The sequence below is a fragment of the Brassica napus genome, chromosome A9, assembly GCF_020379485.1.
Source record: "Brassica napus cultivar Da-Ae chromosome A9, Da-Ae, whole genome shotgun sequence".
Lineage (NCBI taxonomy): Eukaryota > Viridiplantae > Streptophyta > Magnoliopsida > Brassicales > Brassicaceae > Brassica > Brassica napus.
The window spans coordinates 5,394,198-5,414,350 of record NC_063442.1 but is presented as its reverse complement, the minus strand read 5'-3'; the positions used below and the strand labels follow the sequence as shown (position 1 = coordinate 5,414,350).

The 20,153-nt window shown below is 35.5% G+C and overlaps 4 protein-coding genes across 6 annotated transcripts; 2 read left to right on the top strand and 2 right to left on the bottom strand.

The window, feature by feature from the left end:
- The first annotated feature begins 95 nt into the window (after nucleotides 1-95).
- On the top strand, nucleotides 96-3,957 carry LOC125577767 (WD40 repeat-containing protein HOS15). Its single transcript, XM_048739529.1, has 14 exons — nucleotides 96-334; nucleotides 714-859; nucleotides 951-1,455; nucleotides 1,536-1,630; nucleotides 1,764-1,810; nucleotides 1,888-2,029; nucleotides 2,175-2,238; nucleotides 2,553-2,711; nucleotides 2,795-2,916; nucleotides 3,010-3,084; nucleotides 3,168-3,221; nucleotides 3,310-3,383; nucleotides 3,481-3,555; nucleotides 3,640-3,957. Exons 1-14 carry the CDS (start codon nucleotides 274-276, stop codon nucleotides 3,857-3,859), a joined length of 1,839 nt encoding a protein of 612 aa, XP_048595486.1. The 5' UTR covers nucleotides 96-273; the 3' UTR covers nucleotides 3,860-3,957.
- A 749-nt stretch (nucleotides 3,958-4,706) lies between these two features.
- On the top strand, nucleotides 4,707-8,339 carry LOC106366309 (U-box domain-containing protein 2). 3 transcript variants are annotated; one of them, XM_048739528.1, is made up of 6 exons: nucleotides 4,707-4,885; nucleotides 5,261-5,334; nucleotides 5,437-5,817; nucleotides 5,901-6,017; nucleotides 6,275-7,941; nucleotides 8,109-8,339. In XM_048739528.1, exons 3-6 carry the CDS (start codon nucleotides 5,626-5,628, stop codon nucleotides 8,122-8,124), a joined length of 1,992 nt encoding a protein of 663 aa, XP_048595485.1. In that variant the 5' UTR covers nucleotides 4,707-4,885; nucleotides 5,261-5,334; nucleotides 5,437-5,625; the 3' UTR covers nucleotides 8,125-8,339. The 3 variants fall into 3 exon arrangements, with proteins under 3 accessions (XP_048595485.1, XP_048595483.1, XP_048595484.1); XM_048739526.1 differs by having other exon boundaries at nucleotides 4,708-4,885; nucleotides 6,275-8,026; XM_048739527.1 differs by lacking the exon at nucleotides 4,707-4,885 and adding an exon at nucleotides 4,920-4,993 and having other exon boundaries at nucleotides 6,275-8,026.
- Nucleotides 8,340-8,734: 395 nt separating this feature from the next.
- LOC106364169 lies at nucleotides 8,735-10,894 on the bottom strand. Its single transcript, XM_013803796.3, has one exon. The coding sequence runs from the start codon at nucleotides 10,174-10,176 to the stop codon at nucleotides 9,004-9,006; it is 1,173 nt and encodes a 390-aa protein (XP_013659250.2). The 5' UTR covers nucleotides 10,177-10,894; the 3' UTR covers nucleotides 8,735-9,003.
- A 2,026-nt stretch (nucleotides 10,895-12,920) lies between these two features.
- On the bottom strand, nucleotides 12,921-15,312 carry LOC106360718 (subtilisin-like protease SBT1.7). Its single transcript, XM_048739525.1, has one exon. It carries the CDS (start codon nucleotides 15,287-15,289, stop codon nucleotides 13,073-13,075), a length of 2,217 nt encoding a protein of 738 aa, XP_048595482.1. The 5' UTR covers nucleotides 15,290-15,312; the 3' UTR covers nucleotides 12,921-13,072.
- Nucleotides 15,313-20,153: the final 4,841 nt, after the last annotated feature.

Here is a 20,153-nt window from a genome sequence, read left to right as displayed (position 1 = left end):
ATAGCAAAGCTTAATTGTTGTAAAATTAGTGGGCTTGGCCCAAAATGTTAAAGTTACAGGATAATGTGAAGCCCATTAGGACCATATACCTTAAGGTTTAGATATTGTCGGAGACGGAAAAATATTATCATCATATGAGGAAAGAGCTTAAAATCTCGAGAAAATTTTCAAGCTCCCTCTTCTTCTGGGTTGCTCCGAACTCTTTCTTCGATTTGTTCAAAAAAAAAAAACTCTGTGAATTGAATTGAAGGGAGAAGAATTAGGGTTTCGGAGATGTCTTCACTCACCTCCGTCGAGATGAATTTTCTGGTTTTCCGTTATCTTCAGGAATCAGGTAACGGTAGATATAAAGCTTTCTCTGTTTTCTCTCCTTTGTTCTTATTTATTTAATTGAAATTTGTATCTGTTCCGCTAGCTAGGGTTTCGGAATTGATCTGGAAATACGAATGTCGATGTCTTAGGGTTTCCACGGATTCGTCTTAGGGTTTCACGAATTGTGCGAAAAGTTGTTGTTTTTAAGATCGTTGGTTGTTCATGATACTTTTAGATCTGATTGTTACTCGCGAGCTTGAGTAGATTGATAGTTGTTTTAAAGATGGTTCTTTATGATGTAAAATAGAACTAGAGATCCGTTGATTCTGATAATACCCTGATAATACCCGGAGTCCAAATACTTATCTGCATCAGTTTAATCCTAATCATGGTTTTTGCAGGGTTTACACATGCTGCATTCACTCTAGGATACGAGGCAGGGATTAATAAATCAAACATTGATGGGAACATGGTTCCACCTGGTGCTCTTGTCAAGTTTGTTCAAAAAGGACTCCAGTACATGGAGATGGAAGCTAATCTGACCAATGTATTGTTTCTTAATGCTTTTTTTGTTTGTTTGATGTTTTGATGTCTGAGCAATGTGTAACCTCAGCGGTCTTTGTTGTTTTTACTCGCAGGGAGAAGTGGAAACTGAGGAGGATTTCTCATTCTTTCAACCCTTGGATCTGATTTCAAAGGACGTGAAGGAGTTGCAGGATATGCTGAGGGAGAGAAAGAGGAAAGAGAGGGATAAGGAGAAGGAAAAGGACAAATCTAAAGAAAACGATAGAGAGGTTGAAGGAGAGCGCAGCCGACTCAGGGAGAAGGATAGGCATGAGAAACTCAAGGAGCGAGAGAAAGAGAGGGAAAGGGAGAAGATGGAACGAGATAAGGAGAGGGAAAGAGAGAAGATGGAACGAGACAAGGAACGCGAGAGGGAGAAGATGGAACGAGAGACGTTCGAGAGGGAGAGGGAAAGAATGAAGCTAGAGAGGGAGCGAGAGACGGAAAGGGAGAGGGAGAGAGAGAAGATGGAGAGGGAAAAGGCTCAAGAAAAGCAGGTTGGAGATGGTGACAGGGACATGGTTATTGACCAAAGTGACAAAGCTAATGCTGGGGATGAAGACCATGCCCGTTCTTCTGGTCAGTCTTCATATGTTTAATTGTTGAAACTTTGCTAATAGTTTAGCTATTTTCTAAATAATGTTTTCTTATGTGAACAGCTGCAGAACCTATGGATATCACCATGACTCCTGCTTCTATGCCATCTCACATTCCTAGTTCTGATGTGAGGATTTTGGAAGGGCATACATCTGAGGTACCTTTTCGTTGATTTTATCTCTATACTGGGCAAGCGGTATAGTTGATTTCCAATCTTCACTGGAATCTATTACATTAATCCTTGTTTTTCTTATGTTAAGATTAAGGTTCTGTCTGTATTGCTGATTTAGGTTTGTGCGTGTGCATGGAGTCCGTCGGCTTCATTGCTTGCGTCAGGGTAAGTAGTTCTGTTTAATGCACATGCGAATAATTAATTGGTTATTCCATTTAAATGTGCCTTTGCAAAAATTTCAGGTCTGGTGATACGACAGCACGTATCTGGAATATCCCGGAAGGACCATTAAAATCTGGTCGTACCATCAACGCTTTGATCCTGAAACATGCAAAAGGAAAGTCAAACGAGAAGAGCAAGGATGTGACCACTCTTGACTGGAATGTGAGCGCTGCTACTTTGTTTTCACTGCTTATAAAATATCTACCTGTTCTTGGATACTGCTAATTTTTGCCTGTTCTTTATTCTTCTGGATTAGTGCCTTAGTTTCTGCTAAAAAAATTGTTATCTGATTTTCTGAATTTTTCAGGGGGAAGGGACTTTACTTGCCACTGGTTCATGTGATGGCCAAGCAAGAATCTGGACTACAAACGGTATGTCCACGTTCCTTTCTAGTGTTACTCCTTGTGGGAGTTATCCCTTGTATTACTCGTATCTCTGTCATTTATGTCTAAATTAATATCTATATGTTTCCTCTCAGCATGAGCTGCAAATTTCTGAGGTTAATTGTCTGGGCTTTGGTAGTAACACGAGTTTCGCGATTGAAACATGAAAGCTATCAGCTAGTAAAAAAAAATATTATCATTCTGCATGGTGGCTAAAAAACGTACTCACCGTTTTAGTATGTTTATGAGATATAGCTTTTAAATTCACAAATCATTCTTTCTTTTTTTTTACATTCTTTCAGGTGACTTGATAAGTACTCTGAGCAAACACAAGGGACCTATATTTTCCCTAAAGTGGAACAAGAAGGGTGATTATCTTCTAACCGGAAGTGTCGACAGAACTGCTGTTGTTTGGGATGTTAAGGCAGAGGAATGGAAACAACAATTTGAATTCCACACAGGTAACAATTCTTTTTAATGAAACATCAATTTGAATGAAGTTCTCTCATATGTATATAACAATTGATCAAAATTGTGGATATAGGCCCAACACTTGACGTTGATTGGCGCAACAATGTGTCTTTTGCAACGAGTTCCACCGACACCTTTATCTACTTGTGTAAGATTGGAGAAACTCGGCCTGTAAAAGTCTTTGCTGGTCATCAGGTTTTGTCCCTCGTCCAAGCATCTCTCATATGTTATCATTATGTTTATTCCTATATCTCAGCACCAATTATACGTGTGCTTCCATAATTGCAGGGTGAGGTTAATTGCGTGAAATGGGATCCTACTGGTACCTTACTGGCCTCATGCTCAGATGATAGTACTGCTAAGGTTTTCTAAATTAACCTCTTAAGTGAATTTACGTTGACTTATTTAAGACATTTGTGCTCAGTTTTTCTCTCTTTTTTCTTCAGATATGGAATATAAAACAACACAACTTTGTTCATGACCTCCGAGACCATACTAAGGTAAACATAACTCCCATTAAATCTTGGAATATTGGTTTGGTTTGGTTTGATTTTTAATTGAGTCATGGATATTTTATTTTATTTTCAGGAGATTTATACAATCAGATGGAGCCCTACCGGACCAGGAACCAACAATCCCAACAAACAGCTAACTCTTGCGAGGTGATAAAGTTCTTTAAAATATAGACTACCAGTTGCATTGTATGTACCTTTATATGATTCATTAAGTCTCACTTTGTTGTTTCTTTGAGTGGAGCAGTGCATCATTTGACTCGACAGTAAAGCTATGGGATGCAGAACTCGGCAAGATGATATGTAGTCTCAACGGCCACAGGTAAAACACTCCTCGATATGTTATGATGATGATTTGTGGTTTAACCCCATTGGTACTAACAAAATCTGAATTGATGAATTGAAGGGATGCGGTTTACTCATTGGCGTTTAGTCCAAACGGGGAGTACATAGCGAGTGGGTCAGTGGACAAATCGATACACATCTGGTCACTAAAAGAAGGCAAGGTCGTGAAGACATACACAGGAGAAGGAGGAATTTTCGAAGTGTGTTGGAACAAGGAGGGTAACAAACTCGCAGCTTGCTTTGCTGATAACTCGGTCTGTGTTCTTGATTTCAGAATGTAGTTTTAAAAGTGTAGTAGTAGTAGTCCCTCCTAACACTCTCAGTCCAAACCTTTACTTTGTTGCTGCACATATTTATTAAAACATATTTATTATTTTAATTATTTGCTTTATTACAAATAGAGCTATTTGAGAACAGAAACTATTGATCTAGCTAACTGGAACAAACAATAGAGACTGGTTTCGTCGGGAGTAGTATTTGTTACAATGTTATGTTGTATTTGTAATATAGTGTTTATAGTATACTTCTGGAAGAATATAGTTGGGAGTTTCTTTCTTTTTTTCAGAATCTGAAATGGTCCTTCGTAAAAAATTAAGATGTTTCTTGGAATTTTTGTTGTTATTCGACTCGTTTTCTAATGAATTAATAAATATGGAATATTATTCGAGCGTTTTTTCTTCATATTTTCAGACCCAAATGAAATGATATATCAATTTTTTCAGCTGAAATATGTTTTTCTATGAGGTGAAGAGGGAAGAATTGGTCAATTTGTAATGGAAGCAGCCTAATGGAAACGCGCTCGCATTTAATTGATATAATGACTATTCTTAGTCGTTTAGTGAAAAAAAGTCGTGCACAAGTTCTTTGATTCAGACGATTAGTTAATTAGAATTTAGAAAGCTAGTAGTAGTACTCAATAGGGTCTTGATTATGCAATGTTCGCGCTAAACGACTAGAGCACGTAACGATTCGTTAATGCTAATAAAAAAAAATCAAAGATAAAGACCGAAAGAGGAGCAGCTTTAACCAACCCAAAAAAGAAAACAAATAATTTGAAAACGAAAATAGTAAATCGTACTCGTAAATGATTGACATAAACCACCTAACAAGGTTTGACGCAAGACTCGTTAATTGATTTAAAGTAATGAGTCTAATGACTAAGAAGACCACTAACAATATAATTAAACATTTTCAAGAGGAAAATAAATCTTATTGACGAAGAAAGAAGGAACTGGTCTTACCGCGCTTCCACGGTTCTCATTTACGTCCTCTCCCATAGAGAAAGCTGAAACTGCCATTTCTGCTAGGTATCTTCATCAACTGTCTATTCATCTTCTTCGTTTTCAAAATCTTTAATTGTTAAGTTTCGTTCTCGTTCGAGATGATCTCTGTCTTCTTCTTCTTCTTTTTCTCGGGTTAGAATTTGTTTTTCTCTGTAGTTTCGTAGATTGTCTAGAGCTCGTTCGTTTGATTTCATGGGTAATTGTTTGAATTTGAACCAAGTAAACTGAAACTCAAACTGATGTTCGATTCCGAGTTTCAATATGTTTTTTATTATTATTATAATTGACTCCAGCGTTGACTAAGCATAATCTCTTTGGTCCTCACGTTAGCTTATGATTTAGTTCTTACTATTTCTAGAACATGGAGTTTTTAATTTACTTGGTCTGTTCTTGTTTCAGGGGCTTTGATTACTACTAATTGATTGATTATATTCTGCTTCAAATATTTTGGAGTTTTATTTCATTACATGATGGTAAGTGTCTGAATGTCTAACTAAGCTTATTAACTTTATTTGATTTGTTACTAATTATAAACTCTCCTGTTCATGTGATTTTTTTTTGTTTGTTAACTAAAGGAGGTAAACATGGAGGTGTCTTGGTTAAGAGTTCTCTTAGATAACATCTCATCATATCTAAGCATATCATCCATGGACACCTTATATTCCAACCCAGCTCATAAATACTACACAAAATAAACCCGCGAATTTTGAAAACTGAATATACGGGTTTTGGTTTTTAAATTCCAACCGGGTTTAGGGTACCCTATGGGTAAAAACCCATTGTTAACATCCCTAGACATAGCCAAGCTTCTTCAGCCTGTTCTTGAGAACCTTGTTGGCTCTGATGCCTCTCCTAGCGAGCTGCTTAACAACGGGTTTGAAGAGTTATCCCAGTACATTGATGAACTAAGAGAGCAGTTTCAAAGCTGGGAACCTCTTTCTAGCAGAATCTTTTATGTAAGTAAAGAAACAGCCACCACTTCTCTGATCTAACACTCCTTTTCTCTTATTAGCTAGCTACCTACCGTGTGTATTACCAGGTTCTTCAAATTGAATCATTAGCAACAAAGTTGCGAGAATCCAGTTTGGAAGTCTTTCAGCTGCTCAAACACTGCGAACAACACTTACCTGCCGATCTTGTTTCACCTTCGTTTGAGGTATAGTCTCAATGTTAGTATTCTATAAGAAACTAGTTATTGCTTGGGGTGGACATTTTGGTTTAATTTCACATTCAATTTGGTTTGCTTGGTTCTAAGGAAATTTTAACCAAACCATTTGGATTGATAAAAACTATAACTGCTCACGATATATTTATTAGTTTGGTTTGGGTTCGGATCGGTTCGTTTTTTTTTGTCCACCCCTAGTTATTGCTAAGGCTCTTCCTCCATGTTATGACATTGGTTCAATCATGCAGGACTGCATAGAACTGGTGAAGTTAGTGGGAAGAGATGAAGTTTCATGTACTATTGATCTAGCTCTGATAGATCAAAGGGAAGGTAATGGACCTACTTCAGAGGTTCTAGTCAAAATTGCTGAGAGTGTTGGTCTACGATCAAACCAAGAGATTCTGATTGAAGGTGTAGTGCTTGCAAGTTTAAAGGAGAATGCAGAGCTTACAGAGAATAACACCGAAGCTGAGTTTATAGAAGGATTGATCTCTCTTATAACACGCATGCATGATCACCTTACCAACATAAAGCAGTCTCAGTTAGGTTGTTCTGTCCCTGTACCTCCAGACTTCCGCTGCCCTCTATCCCTTGAGCTTATGACTGATCCAGTCATTGTGACATCTGGTCAAACATACGAACGGGCTTTCATCGAAAAATGGTTCGATATGGGACTCATGGTTTGTCCAAAGACAAGACAGCCTTTGTCTCAGACGAGTTTGACACCTAACTTCATCGTCAAGGCTTTCATTTCCAACTGGTGTGAATCAAACAATGTCAATTTGCCTGATCCTTTGGAGTTGGTTCAGTCAAGTCAGCCTTTCCCTCTTCTTGTTGAACCAGCTTCAGATGATGATGATGAGTGTGACTCTCAGCCTCTTTCTTTGGTGGATGAGTCAGAGAGAGGCTCATCATCATCCCCTATGAAGATTGGTGGAAATGGCCGTACCGAATCTTTAGATGCTACCAAATGCAAGAAGCTGCGTCAGGTCCTAAGCAGGTCTGTTTCCGCACCAGAGATCGTCTTTGAACTGGATTCCAAAACCGAAAGAAACACTCCTCCTCCAGCTCCTGCTGTTACATCAGTCTCACAGGCAAGGGTTGAAACCGTGCGGCGGCTTCCATCTGCCAGGCATTTTCACCACCCAGGGATCATCCCAGCGACCATAAGAGAAACCGGAAGCAGTTCAAGCATCGAATCCGAGGTGAAGAAACTGATCGAAGATCTCAAGAGCTCTTCTCTGGAAGCACAGGGAGAGGCAACAGCTAGGATCAGGATACTGTCAAGAAACAGCACAGACAACCGCATAGTCATCGCCAGGTGCGGCGCAATAGACTCATTAGTCAACCTTCTTTACTCCACGGACGAGAGGATCCAAGCCGACGCAGTGACTTGCTTACTAAACCTATCAATCAACGACAACAACAAATCAGTTATAGCAGACAGTGGAGCTATAGAGCCGCTCATCCACGTCCTCAGAACAGGCAACCTAGAAGCCAAAGAGAACTCAGCGGCTACGCTCTTCAGCTTATCTGTGATAGAAGAGAACAAGACTAAGATAGGAGAAGCTGGAGCGATAGAGCCGCTCGTGGAGCTTTTAGGAAACGGGAGTCTAAGAGGGAAGAAAGACGCGGCCACTGCTTTGTTTAACCTCTCGATACACCACGAGAACAAGGCGAAAGTGATTGAAGCAGGCGCGGTTAGGTACTTGGTCGAGCTGATGGATCCAGCGGCTGGGATGGTGGAGAAAGCTGTGGTCGTGCTGGCGAACCTCGCGACGGTTAAGGAAGGGAAGGTTGCGATTGGGGAGGAAGGTGGTATACCGGTTTTGGTTGAAGTGGTGGAGTTGGGTTCGGCGAGAGGGAAGGAGAATGCAACTGCAGCGCTTTTGCAGCTTTCTATGCATAGTCAGAGGTTTTGTAACAGTATTATTAGAGAAGGAGCTATTCCTCCTCTTGTGGCTCTTACTAAATCAGGAACAGCTCGAGCCAAAGAGAAGGTTTCTTTTTATTTTTTTTTGCTCTTCTTTTTTGGTATGTCTCATTACATTAATAACTGTTTATATGCTTTTGTTGTTTCAGGCACATAATCTTCTGAAGTACTTCAAATCCCAAAAGCAAGGACAGAGGAGAGGCTGATCTTGGTTGTAGTTCTAACCTATACATGTACGATACATAGACGTATATATGTTGTTGTATTTAATAGTGATTCTTATGGAAAACGTATGTGTATAATGTGAATCTCTAAGCTTAGAGAATTGTATACAATTTTCTTATTATTATTTCATTGAAGCAAATATTTTTAATTGGACATTGAAACTGATGGGGCGGCTCATTTGATAGTTTCCACTTTCCAGCGAGTTTTGGGTAAAATTTTAAGCATCCTATGCACAACTCACAAGTGATTACGGTATTATATAGTGAGAAAACATTTTTTTTTTTTGAACGACGTGAGAAAACATTTTATTATACGATTTTATGGTGGGAAAATTTAACGTCTTAGATTGCTTTAATCATGCTAAGCACCCTTCTTATAAGAATCTACTATGCAAACAAATAGATAAAGTAAGCACACCAATATGATATCTAACGTTCACATCATTATATCATTCTCGTTTCTTAATGATGTCTCGCTTTCATGCCATCATATTGATGATATACGTGTATGCCTATCTCATGTCTTATTGAGGTGTTTAGAGAGAGAGATGTGATCTAAAATATTAGATAAAGTATGACATTGCGGAAAACATGTTTACTATTAGTTACATATAATGATTTTTTAAAGAAAAACATAAATCATTTGGAAAACTAAAGTATAATTGGCAATCAACACTAACATACAAAAATTAATCACCTACAAATTGATTAAATAGAGAAAAAACATAAGTCGTCCAAAAAAAAACATTAAAATATTTAAGGAAAAAAAAGACAAGAAAGTGAAACAGAGAAACAGGAAGTTTCTTTGATTGCGTGATCATCAAGCCAAGCTTTGTCTTCCATGATCAACAACAAACCCTACCTGTGATAACTCTTTTAACCACTCAAACGTTCTCTTGCGCGCAACCGCCGTTTTCTCCTCTTTCTTCGCCGTCTTCTTCTTCTCCGTCTCGCCGGAGACATTGATCTTCACAGGTACGATCGTCTCCGTCGCCGCCGAGCACCTACAATCCCCGAACAGAAAGCTTCTTCTCCGGTTACTCGATCTCGATTCTGTTTTCTTCGAATTCGAGCTCGTGCTTGTACTACTGCAGCTACTGTTTCGACTCACTGATACTTTCGCCGTTCGAAGTTCGATCTCCGGCGTACGGACGAGTCCAAGCCGGAGAAAATCCCAAATCGAAGATGATTTGTGGTTTCTGATTGAACTCACTCTCGCCGTCATGCTTGACGATCTTCTGATCTGTGGCTGTGGACTCGGTTGACTGTAATCGATGAAATTATTTTTGATTTTCCGGTCCGAACCGGCTCCGGTTCTTCGGAAATCGACAGATTTGGTTCTGGATATCAACCGGTTCGAACCGGGAAGGCCCGCGTCTAAGCTGACGGAGTGACGAAACGGGAGGATTAGGCCTTCGGAGAATAATTCGTCAGCCGTACTCATCTCCAGAGCCGGTTCACACGAATCCGACCCGAGACGAAACGATGACCCGGTTTCGAATTCGAAATCCTCTTCTGCCTTTGATAGTTTCGGAAGCTCAACTTTCTCGTTAGATAAATTCACCGGCAAATCACACAGAGACAACGCTTCTTCGTCTTCTTGATGTTGATTGTGATGAGAGATCAAAAGGACTTTCTCCTCTTCCGTACATGTCCTCATTTTCGAAGCTTCTGAGTTTTCCGACAAGAGACAAAGAGAGGTAAGGTTTTGAATTAAAAACATAACGAAAAGAGTGGGCGACAAATTTGAATATTTAAAGAAGACAAAAGAGAGGCTTCTGTTGAAAAAGTCAAAATGAGTTGGACCTTTATTCTTTATTTTTTTTTCACTTAACCTATGTATGGTCTCTGATACATAATTACATCTATATATTATACACATAACATATGGAACCAGAGACATAAGCCATAAAAAAGGTAAAAATATACACCGAAAGTCTTTTTTAACAATAACAAAGATCATGAGAAGTATGAGTCCTAGTTTACTAGACATGGTGTTTCCTTTTCCTTTTCATTCAGTACCGTGACATTTATCTACTACTGCATTAGGTGAGCATGGTCACTATAATTACTTATTTGCTTCAAAGAAAATTTTATTATTTTCTGAGGTTTGTTTGCCTGAATTTCATATTTCTTAAAAAATGCTTTAATGTGTATACTTTTAATGGTCAACCAAGCTTCCATATTTCAAATCTGTCCGTTTTGTAAATTAAAATGTTTAGGTTTAACAAAATAAATAAAAACTTGTTTAATTTTTATATTGCTTTGGCAGGTAAACATCTCAATAATAAAAATGTTTTCGTGAACTTCCTTTTTTAGTAAGAACACACATGATAAAAGCTGAGAGAGGTTGTAAGATATGGCAGGCTTTTGTTTTATTATCTCTACTTACTTTTTCTGGTAGATTGAAAGCATAGATATGTAAAAGAAAAAGAAGAACCATTTGGATCTGTGGAGAAGTGGACCTAGGCCACTATTCTTGGCACGCGATAGCTACGCTTTACCCAGCACCATCACAATCCATCTTCCACATGAATATACATTTGTCATGATGATTTTTATCATTTCTTTTGCTGTTTTGTTGTTAATTAACGTTTAATATGTCTTCTATATGTGTATATAGAGTAAAGTCAATAAATTATGCATCCTTTTCCTATTTATTTTAATCATATAAACCTCTAACTTCTAGCTACAATACAATTAGAATGATCTAACGTCTATATTCCTGCACAAACTTTTTTTTGTCTCTTCTCCTTTTCAAACGCGTAATACTGATCTACAGTTGTTTCGTTAATCATATAATAACATTGGAATTTGACTACATTTATGATTACATATTATAAATACAATATGAAATGACTCTTTGCATGATAAAAAAAAATATTTTATTTTATTTTGATGTCATATTCTAGAAGGACGGCTAATAACATTCATGAAAAAGAAACTTTCCCATTGTTAAGACAATTTTTGTCATCTACGAAATAAAAGGTATAATGAATTTGAAATCATATGATAAGTCTCGGTCGAACTGTATAATTATAAAAGCTGTTCTTGACACAAGGCGATATAAGAAGATAAAGTGGTACCACAAACGGTTGAAACTTGCGTCTCCTTGATTGTTGCTGATTATTAAAAGAAAACACTGTTAGTAAGTGTCTAAGTGATCCGTTTTTGTTTTTACCATTTGTCAGTGTCTGTTTAGAGGAGGGTTTGATTATGGTGTTATACTGAATCTGTTTTAAATAACTTGATGATTATAGATGTCATTTTTTATGACTCATCTAAAAAGTGTGTGTTTGTTTTGCAGTGTATTTTCATGTTGTTTATGGTTATTTTTTAATAGAGTAAAATATATACTTTAGATGGAGTATAGTACCTGGTGAAGATCTTCTTATTCATAGAAGAATACTTCTTTGATCTCGTATTTTGGGGTTGGATTCAATTGAGGACGGTGGCCTGTGGCCTGTGTAGACTGTAGAGTATATAAATAAATAAGATTATGTAAATATCTTTTATATACTCTACAGTCTGTAGCAGAGGAGGAGCTACCTGGTCACTAGGGGGTCAGCTGACCCCACTCAAATATTAAAAAAAAAAGATTAAGCCTAAATATGTGTAACAGTTGCTCAGTTGGTCTAAATCCCTTATCTTGACCCCCTTACCCAAAAACGATTCTCCTTTCTGCACCCTCATATCTTCTTTTAAAAGTTATTTTGGGCCTAAAAACCTGATTTTAAAACGAACAAATGAGTCAAACCAGTTTTTATGTTTGCTTTCACATGTCTTCTTATACAGTATACTAGGTGTCTTGCCTGCATATGCGGGCTTAATCATTTTACAAATATTTATTAGTTTATTTTTTATTAATTCAAAAACCAACATAATAATTTATTATTTATGTTTTCAAAAAAATGAAATCAACATATATATATATATAACAAAAATCTAATTATATATATATATATATATATGTTTAATTAAAATTTATTAAAGATAACATTGACTTTAACCACTGAATTTATTATAATTGTTTTATAGTTTATTTTTAAATTTTATAATTGAAAAATATGTTTTAAGATAACAACACAATATATAAGAATTATCTTATTTTTTTAAAAGTTAATATTATTAATAAAAATTCGTTTTTTACTATATAAGTAATTATATATAAAATTCATTAAGGGTATTATAGATATTAACCACTCTAACTTTTAACGTGAGAGCTCGATTCCAAAAATTTATTTCGTAAATAATAGTATAGATTTCCTTTTGTTTACGTTTTTCATCGTTTTAGAATTATCAGAAATTTTTTTTATAGATATTATCTCTATTGAGAAAAAAAAAGAAAGATATTATCTCTATTATCTTTCTTTGGTCACATAAAACTTTATATAACCTTTAGTATTGTACTTTTTTTTGTTTCATTGAATATGATTTCTCCTAGAAATTCAAACAGATTTTTAATCTTTTGTAGTTTATATTATATTTTAAATATAGTTAATAAATTATATTTTAAAATAAATTTTAATTTAGTTAATTTAATTTATGACCCTGGTATAAATATTTCCTGGCTCCGCCACTGGTCTGTAGGTTAATTTGACTACAATTGATAGAGTTTCAGAGCCGTATAAAACCCTGCACAGGTGAAAAATCATAGATATGAGCTGAAAAATATTGTATTAATGGGCTTGAACTTGTAGAATCAGAAGCCCAAAACCATTAATGCAACTTAAAAAATATTAAACTTATTTTTATTTTATTAAAATTTTCAAATCTCATGATTACATACAAAACAGACTGCATGCTGTTTTGCTAAACAGAACCCTTATGAAAAACGACATTACAATATCCGTGACTTTCTTCTTACTCAAGTTGAACATAATTTACCACTATGGCCAGCTAATCGCCACGGGACTGGCCACCACGTGTTTCCCATCTGACCATTCAATGCTCCCGAAGCTGTTAGACCTTGGCGCCATGGATGAGACAACGGTAAACGTAACCGAATACGATTTCTTCTCGTTCACTTCTTTGAAATTCAAAACCGCCGGTTCAACCGAAATCTTGACTGCCGTTGTCTCAGAGATTACTTTAACCGAGTACGAACCAGCTCCTCCCACGTTTGTGACAGTGCGTGTGTACTTGTACGTATCAGACCCGTCGACGTTAACGGCAAACGACGGATAGTTTAGATCAGCAACGGAGTAAGTTTTGTTTGAATCGCAAGGGTAATTGCCTCTCGACACGCTTATGATCTGAGACGAAGTGTACTTCAACGCACAAAGGAAATCTAAATAATCCACAGTCGTTAGATCGTAAATGAGTCCTGGATTGACGGCTGTCGTTGGCGACACGTGTCCTGCACCGTGCTGGAACGGTGTTGAAGGTTTTCCCGTCGCGATGTCGAGGATCGGTTTGCCGTCTCTGTAGGTATTGTAAGCGGTGGTCATGAGAGCCGATCTAATCGCCGCCGGGCTCCATTCTGGATGCACAGACTTGAGGATAGCCGCTAAACCACTCACGTGAGGGCAAGACATGGACGTTCCCGAGTTGATGAAGAATTCAGTGGGACTCGTCCAAGCGGCGAGTATATTGGCTCCAGGAGCGATCAAATCCGGTTTGAGAATGTTCGGCGTCATCGTATTAGGTCCCCGCGAGCTAAAAGCCGCCACCACCGGAGACGGTTGGACGTTGACGACCGTTCCTTGTATCAAAATCGAAGCGGTGGGATTCGGATCGGTCAAGACGTAGCTGCGGATGATGTCACCGGCTTTCTGTCCGACAGCGGTCGTCGGTAAGATGTGAGGTTCCGCGAGAACCTCTTCTCCGTCCTCATTCGCAAGAATCATACCGAGTCCACCGGCAGCTCTCACCACCCACCCTTTAAGAACCGTAATACTCTCTGGTTCTTTGTCGCACATCACGATCTTCCCCTTTACCTTCTCAGGATTTAGTGTTCCGGGGCTACAATAATTTCCATAAACAAACGGCAACAATTTAGCCGGAAGTGCATCTCCTTTAAACACTGAAACTCCAGTGTAGTTCTTCCCTTTGCCGAGAATCGCAAGCGCGGGAAAATCACGATCTAATGTACCAGCACCAACCGTAGTAACCCACGGTGCTTCGTTCCTTAAACTGGATGGGCTGGGACCATTATTACCAGCAGCGCAGGAAACAAAGATCCCTCTTTCCGTGGCCGAAAATGCTCCAATGGTAGTATGGTCTGCAGAATAATCAGTTACTTTATCTCTACCGCCGAGTGAGATGGATAGAACGTTGACATTATCGGCGATGGCTTTATCGATTCCAGCTAAAATATCTGAGCTCACGCAACCATTTTGCCAACAAACTTTGTAAACAGCCACTCTAGCGCGATGAGCAATCCCACGAGCCGTTCCGTTAGCGAAGCCTCTAAAATTAGCTCCTTCCACGACTGATCCAGCCGCAGTTGACGCCGTGTGTGTTCCGTGACCGTCATCGTCTCTAGGCGATCTCGACTCTTTGGATTCGTCCACTGATCCATTATTTGCTTCGTAACCGGATGCAAAGAATCTAGCTCCGATTAGTTTGCGGTTACAGAGCGAAGCGGTGAAGTTAGTCCCAGCCTCGCATTCGCCCTTCCATGTAGACGGAATAGGACCGTATCCTTCGTCGGAGAAGCTTTTGCTCTCTGGCCAAACACCTGAGTCGAGAACTCCGATGACGACGTCACTGGCTGCGCCGGTTTCAGGGAATAAGCCTGCGTTGTGTACGTCGAGGCCGAGGAACAGTGGAGTACGAGTGGTGTGTAACTCGTACCGCTGCTCTGGTTGAACCGAGATGACACCGGGTTGGACCATGAGTGAGTCGGCTTCTTCGGGAGTAAGCCGAGTGGCGAATCCATGAATTGCGTTGTTGTAAGTGTAGAGCATTTCAGCAGATTCTGATACGGACCGGAGTGAGGAATCGTACCAGAGAGAGTGGTGGCCGAAGCTCGAGGGCATCTGAGATTTAGCCATGTGAACGATGTAAGTAGCTTGTTGAGCTCCATCGGAGACGTGGAAGGAACTCAGATAGAGTAAAAAGATGAAGAAAGAAGCAGTAGATGAGAGAAACGAAGAAGACATGTTTTGTGAGTTATGTGGAAAATGTGAAGATGTGCGAGAGTTTATATAGAGTCGAGAAAGAGAGTGAGGAGAAATTACTATTACACTCTTGTGTCCAATATTCCGCTTTGAAAGTGATCACTTTTGTTTTTCTTTTTGATTTGTCTCTAAAATTTATTTTGTTTTTTAGGTAAATTTTAATTTTTTTGTAGACTTCTGTTCATCAAGACAAAATAAAGACTTTTGTTCACATGATTTTATCTCTGGCCAACATGAAATAATAATATATCCAGTTTCACTAATTACTATAATTGACCACATTGGATATGGTCGAATGGTACGACAGACTCGGAAAAATGCTAACCACTCCGGATTCAAAAACTACCACTTAAATTTATCCATTTGCATATTAGGTGACTTGGATATCTAACTCCGTATAGAGGAACTGCGCTTGTCTATTGCCGGTGGATCGACCTCCATAAAATTAGCCGGGATTTCGGTACAGGGTATCCGGATTAACAAGAACAAATTACTATACTTTGGTATTATCTCGAGACGATTACTGATTTATTTTCTTGAGATTATATGTTTTTGTTAAGTATTAACCTCTTTAATTCTGATATTTACTGTGACTTATCTGAGTTGATAAAGATCGGTTATAGTTTTGATAAAATCATCATGCCATGAGGGATTCAGAAAACCTTTATGATGTTCAAAAAACATTAACACTAATAAGTGAATATAGCCTTTTAATATATAACTCTAGAAGATTGTTTGGTGGTGCAGTTGTGTAAAATCCAGTTTCCTTTTAAGCATATTTTTTGTATGTTAGTTTATAGTTGTGATAAAATCATCATGCCATGAGGGATTCAGAAAACCTTTATGATGTTCAAAAAACATTAACACTAATAAGTGAATATAGCCTTTTAATATATAACTCTAGAAGATTATTTGGTGGTGTAGTTGTGTAAAATCCAGTTTCCTTTTAAGCTTATTTTTTGTATGTTAGTTTATAGTTTTGATAAAATCATTATGCTATGACGGATTCAGAAAACCTTTATGATGTTCAAAAAACATTAACACTAATAAGTGAATATAGCCTTTTAATATGTAACTCTAAAAGATTATTTGGTGGTGTAGTTGTGTAAAATCCAGTTTCCTTTTAAGCATATTTTTTGTATGTTAGATTGGTTTTCCACACACACATTTTGATTTTTTCTCTAATTTTTTGGTTTTTCCCGTAAATTATAAGGTTTTCAAGACTTTCTCTTCAAAGAGGACAAAACTTAAAGACTTATGTTCACATTTTTTGTATGTTAGATTGGTTTTCCACACACACATTTTGATTTTTTTCTCTAATTTTTTGGCATATCCCGTAAATTTTAAGGTTTTCAAGACTTTCTCTTCAAAGAGGACAAAACTTAAAGACTTATGTTCACATGAGTTGACCTATGTTCAACATGAAATAATATATCCAATTACACTGATTACTATATTTTAGTATTAGCTCAAGATTATTATCCCTTATATATTAATTGAGAAACATTACAACAATGTTTTGTAACCACGTGTCACCATAATAATGAAATTAGAATTTTTAGAGAAATATGTTGGTCCATCTTAACTTATATTATACTTTTTATTAAACTAACTATTAAATTGATAAATAGTGTACAAAATAATATTATCGCACTTTCCTTAAATAAAAGCTACGGAATTGCCTAATATGATTAATGTATATATGACAATTAATGATTATGAATAATAACTATTTGATAATAATTTTTCCATCTTAGCTCTTTTTTGTTTAATTTTATTTTATTAAAATATATTAAACAACCACATTAATCATATAATAAAAAATTAGTTTTTTTCTATATGTTATATTTTGAATTTTTAAAATGACTATAAATTACTAAAAACGTTAAATATCTCACACTAAAATTTTGTGATCAAATAGTTTAACTTTTTTTGGTAATAAAAAAATACAAATGATCATAAATCGTATGGATATGAATTCTCATTTACTAGACATTCATATTATAAATTAATATAGTTTAAAATTAAACTATATAACATAGAAAAAATACTTAAATATGATAATTTATAAATTTATATTGAAAAAGTATTGAGACCTTAATTTTGAAATTTGCATTCAGAAAATCACACATTGGAAATTTTGTTTTTATCATATAATATACTATATATCTATGTCCATGTCACTGAAATTTAGGTATATACCATGTAAAATAAATAAAATGATTGTTTTGATTTATTTACCAAAAAAATATCGTAAATAAACAAAATATATTGTTTCGATTTATGTCTTCACTCTAATTTAATTATATACATAATACGTAAATGAATACAAATAAATAATAATTGAAAAAATTATTTTTATATATAACATTCATTCTGCGCAATTGCGCGGGTCTTAAGCTAGTTGTTTTATTATTTTGAGATTCTCTGTTTCTATTTAGTATTGACATCTTTTAACTAAGATACTGACTGTAACTTGTTTTATACTATAAAAATGGTTTATATGTTCGATAAAAACAACTAAGGCTAAGTGAATATAGCCTTTTAATTCATATCTCTAGCTAGATGATTATTTGGTGTACTTATGTTATGTAATGCACTGGAGTTGCTCTTAGACTCTTCTGTTTACTATTCTGCTTTGAAAGTGATCACTATTGCTTTTCGTTTTGATTTTTCTCTAAATTTATTTTTGTTTTTTTCGTAAATTTTAATGTTAGTAGACTTCTGTTCAAAGACAAAAAAATGAAGACTTCTGTTCAGAGAAGTTCACCTATGTTCAACATCAAATAATATGTCCAGTTACACTGATTATTATACTGGATATATTGGCTGCGACTTGTTTAAGACCATAAAGATAGTTTAAAGGTGACTGTAAACATAAGTTTACGTACTTGTGTTCATTTTGATATTGACTGTGACTTGTTTGAGACTATAAAAATGGTTTAATAGGTTTGATAAAAACCATTATCTTCAACCCTCCCCTATTTTTACCTCAATAATAGAGATTACTATATTTTGAGATCTCTATTTTGAACAAAAAAAAAGAAGACAAAATCACTCCAATCCACCTCTATTTCTACCTCTAAAATAGAAATTACTATTTTCTCCTCTATTTATAGAGAAATAAATAGCATTCTTCTATATTTTGCTCTATATTTTGATATCTCTATTTTAGAGAAATATATTGGAGCAAAACACATCTCTATTATAGAATTCCTCTATTTTAGAGATAAAAATATGATAATACATTGAAGATGGTCTAAGACACAGTTAATATTAGACGATTTTCTCCTTTGAACGAAAATACTAGTTGGAATCTAGCCAGAACAAATAAAAATAATAATAATAATAATAAAAAATCTAGCCAGAACAGTTTTACATTATAACAATAAGCTTTACTCATCGCTTTGTTTCCCCGAATTTTTCTTTTGATAAGAGAAGCAAATTAGTGTGAGCCATGCATTGGTTCATCGGTGGAAGATCCTCGTCCAGTCGCTGCAACTTATCACAAGACAGAAGCAAAGTTGCGAGTCTATTAATATCTTTAAGGCTCATCACAAGACAGAAGCAAAGAAACGAACTACTTGGCAAAGATCTCAATGAGTTTCGTTGAAGACACCATTGCTTTTGACGGTTGGGATCCAAATAATGTGGGTGGCAAATAGAGACTTTGGTTTGAATGGTACAACACGAATTAACATGTCTTCACATCAGATCAGACTAACTAAGGATTTGATTGGTGGCATGAGTTACATTTGATTAGTTTTGAGTTAGAAGTTTAATTCAAAAATGTTATCAGTCATGAAGTAATTTTTTTTAATTACTTAATGTTTGAAATATAGTGTGTTATACATGATTTACAATTTTGAGTTATCTTTTTAGTAAAATTGATAAATCAAGTATTAACACAATCACATCAATAGTTAACAATACATGAATACATTTTCAGATTTTCATTTTACATTATTTTATTCTTTTATATAAACCAGAAAAAATAAAAATATAGCAACATCAGAAGCTGGCAGGTTGGTCCATTGTATTAGTCTCTGAGTGATAATGCCACGATGGGTTTTTGACTCTTATTCACGTCCTTGTTTTTATAGTCAGTTTTTTTAAATAAAACTAGATTTTGACCCGTGCAACCGCACGGGTGTTTGTTTTCACTTTTCTATACATAAATTATTGTTTTAGAACATAAGTGGTATATATTTTTAATGTTAATCATATACTTAAATATTTATATAACTATTTCAAATACAATAATTTTATAATTTACATGTTATAATTAATTAATTATTTAAACCTTATGTATTTACCAGTTTTTATTATATACTTATCTTATTGTATTTACATTTAGTTATTAAGCAAATTAATATATTCATGAGAAAATATATTTAAAAATTATTTTGTATTTAATTTATGCTAAATTCTGACCCATCTTTCAAAACTGGATTTCTTTTTACCAATATTTTTATGCTATTCATTTTAGATAATTTCTTATTGTACATATAAAAGTCTAAGATATGTTAATTTTTAGACATGTATTACATAGTTTGTTAATTTTAAGCTGTTCTATCATCATATTATATTTTAAATAAATAGTTTATATTTATGAAAATAAAATTTATAAATTTATCAATTGAATATAATTTATCATATTTATTTTAGTATAATAATTATATTTTAACATGATCATGACTATAAATTAGATAAAATAGGATATAATTTATTTATTTTCATTTTTAAACGATAACTTAAGTTATTGTTTAAGTATTTTTACACAGATTTATTAGAATTTTTAAAATATAATATATAAATATATATTATATTTAAAATGAAAATATAT

Excerpts from the sequence above, each read along its gene's own strand:
- LOC125577767 (XM_048739529.1), top strand. The coding sequence starts at position 274 with ATGTCTTCACTCACCTCCGTCGAGATGAATTTTCTGGTTTTCCGTTAT. Across the intron at positions 335-713 it reads CCGTTATCTTCAGGAATCAG|GGTTTACACATGCTGCATTC; the intron begins GTAACGGTAGAT and ends TGGTTTTTGCAG. Across the intron at positions 3,222-3,309 it reads ACCTCCGAGACCATACTAAG|GAGATTTATACAATCAGATG; the intron begins GTAAACATAACT and ends TTTTATTTTCAG.
- LOC106366309 (XM_048739526.1), top strand. The coding sequence starts at position 5,626 with ATGGGTAAAAACCCATTGTTAACATCCCTAGACATAGCCAAGCTTCTT. Across the intron at positions 5,818-5,900 it reads TTTCTAGCAGAATCTTTTAT|GTTCTTCAAATTGAATCATT; the intron begins GTAAGTAAAGAA and ends GTGTATTACCAG. Across the intron at positions 6,018-6,274 it reads TTGTTTCACCTTCGTTTGAG|GACTGCATAGAACTGGTGAA; the intron begins GTATAGTCTCAA and ends TCAATCATGCAG.
- LOC106364169 (XM_013803796.3), bottom strand. The coding sequence starts at position 10,176 with ATGTCTAGTAAACTAGGACTCATACTTCTCATGATCTTTGTTATTGTT.
- LOC106360718 (XM_048739525.1), bottom strand. The coding sequence starts at position 15,289 with ATGTCTTCTTCGTTTCTCTCATCTACTGCTTCTTTCTTCATCTTTTTA.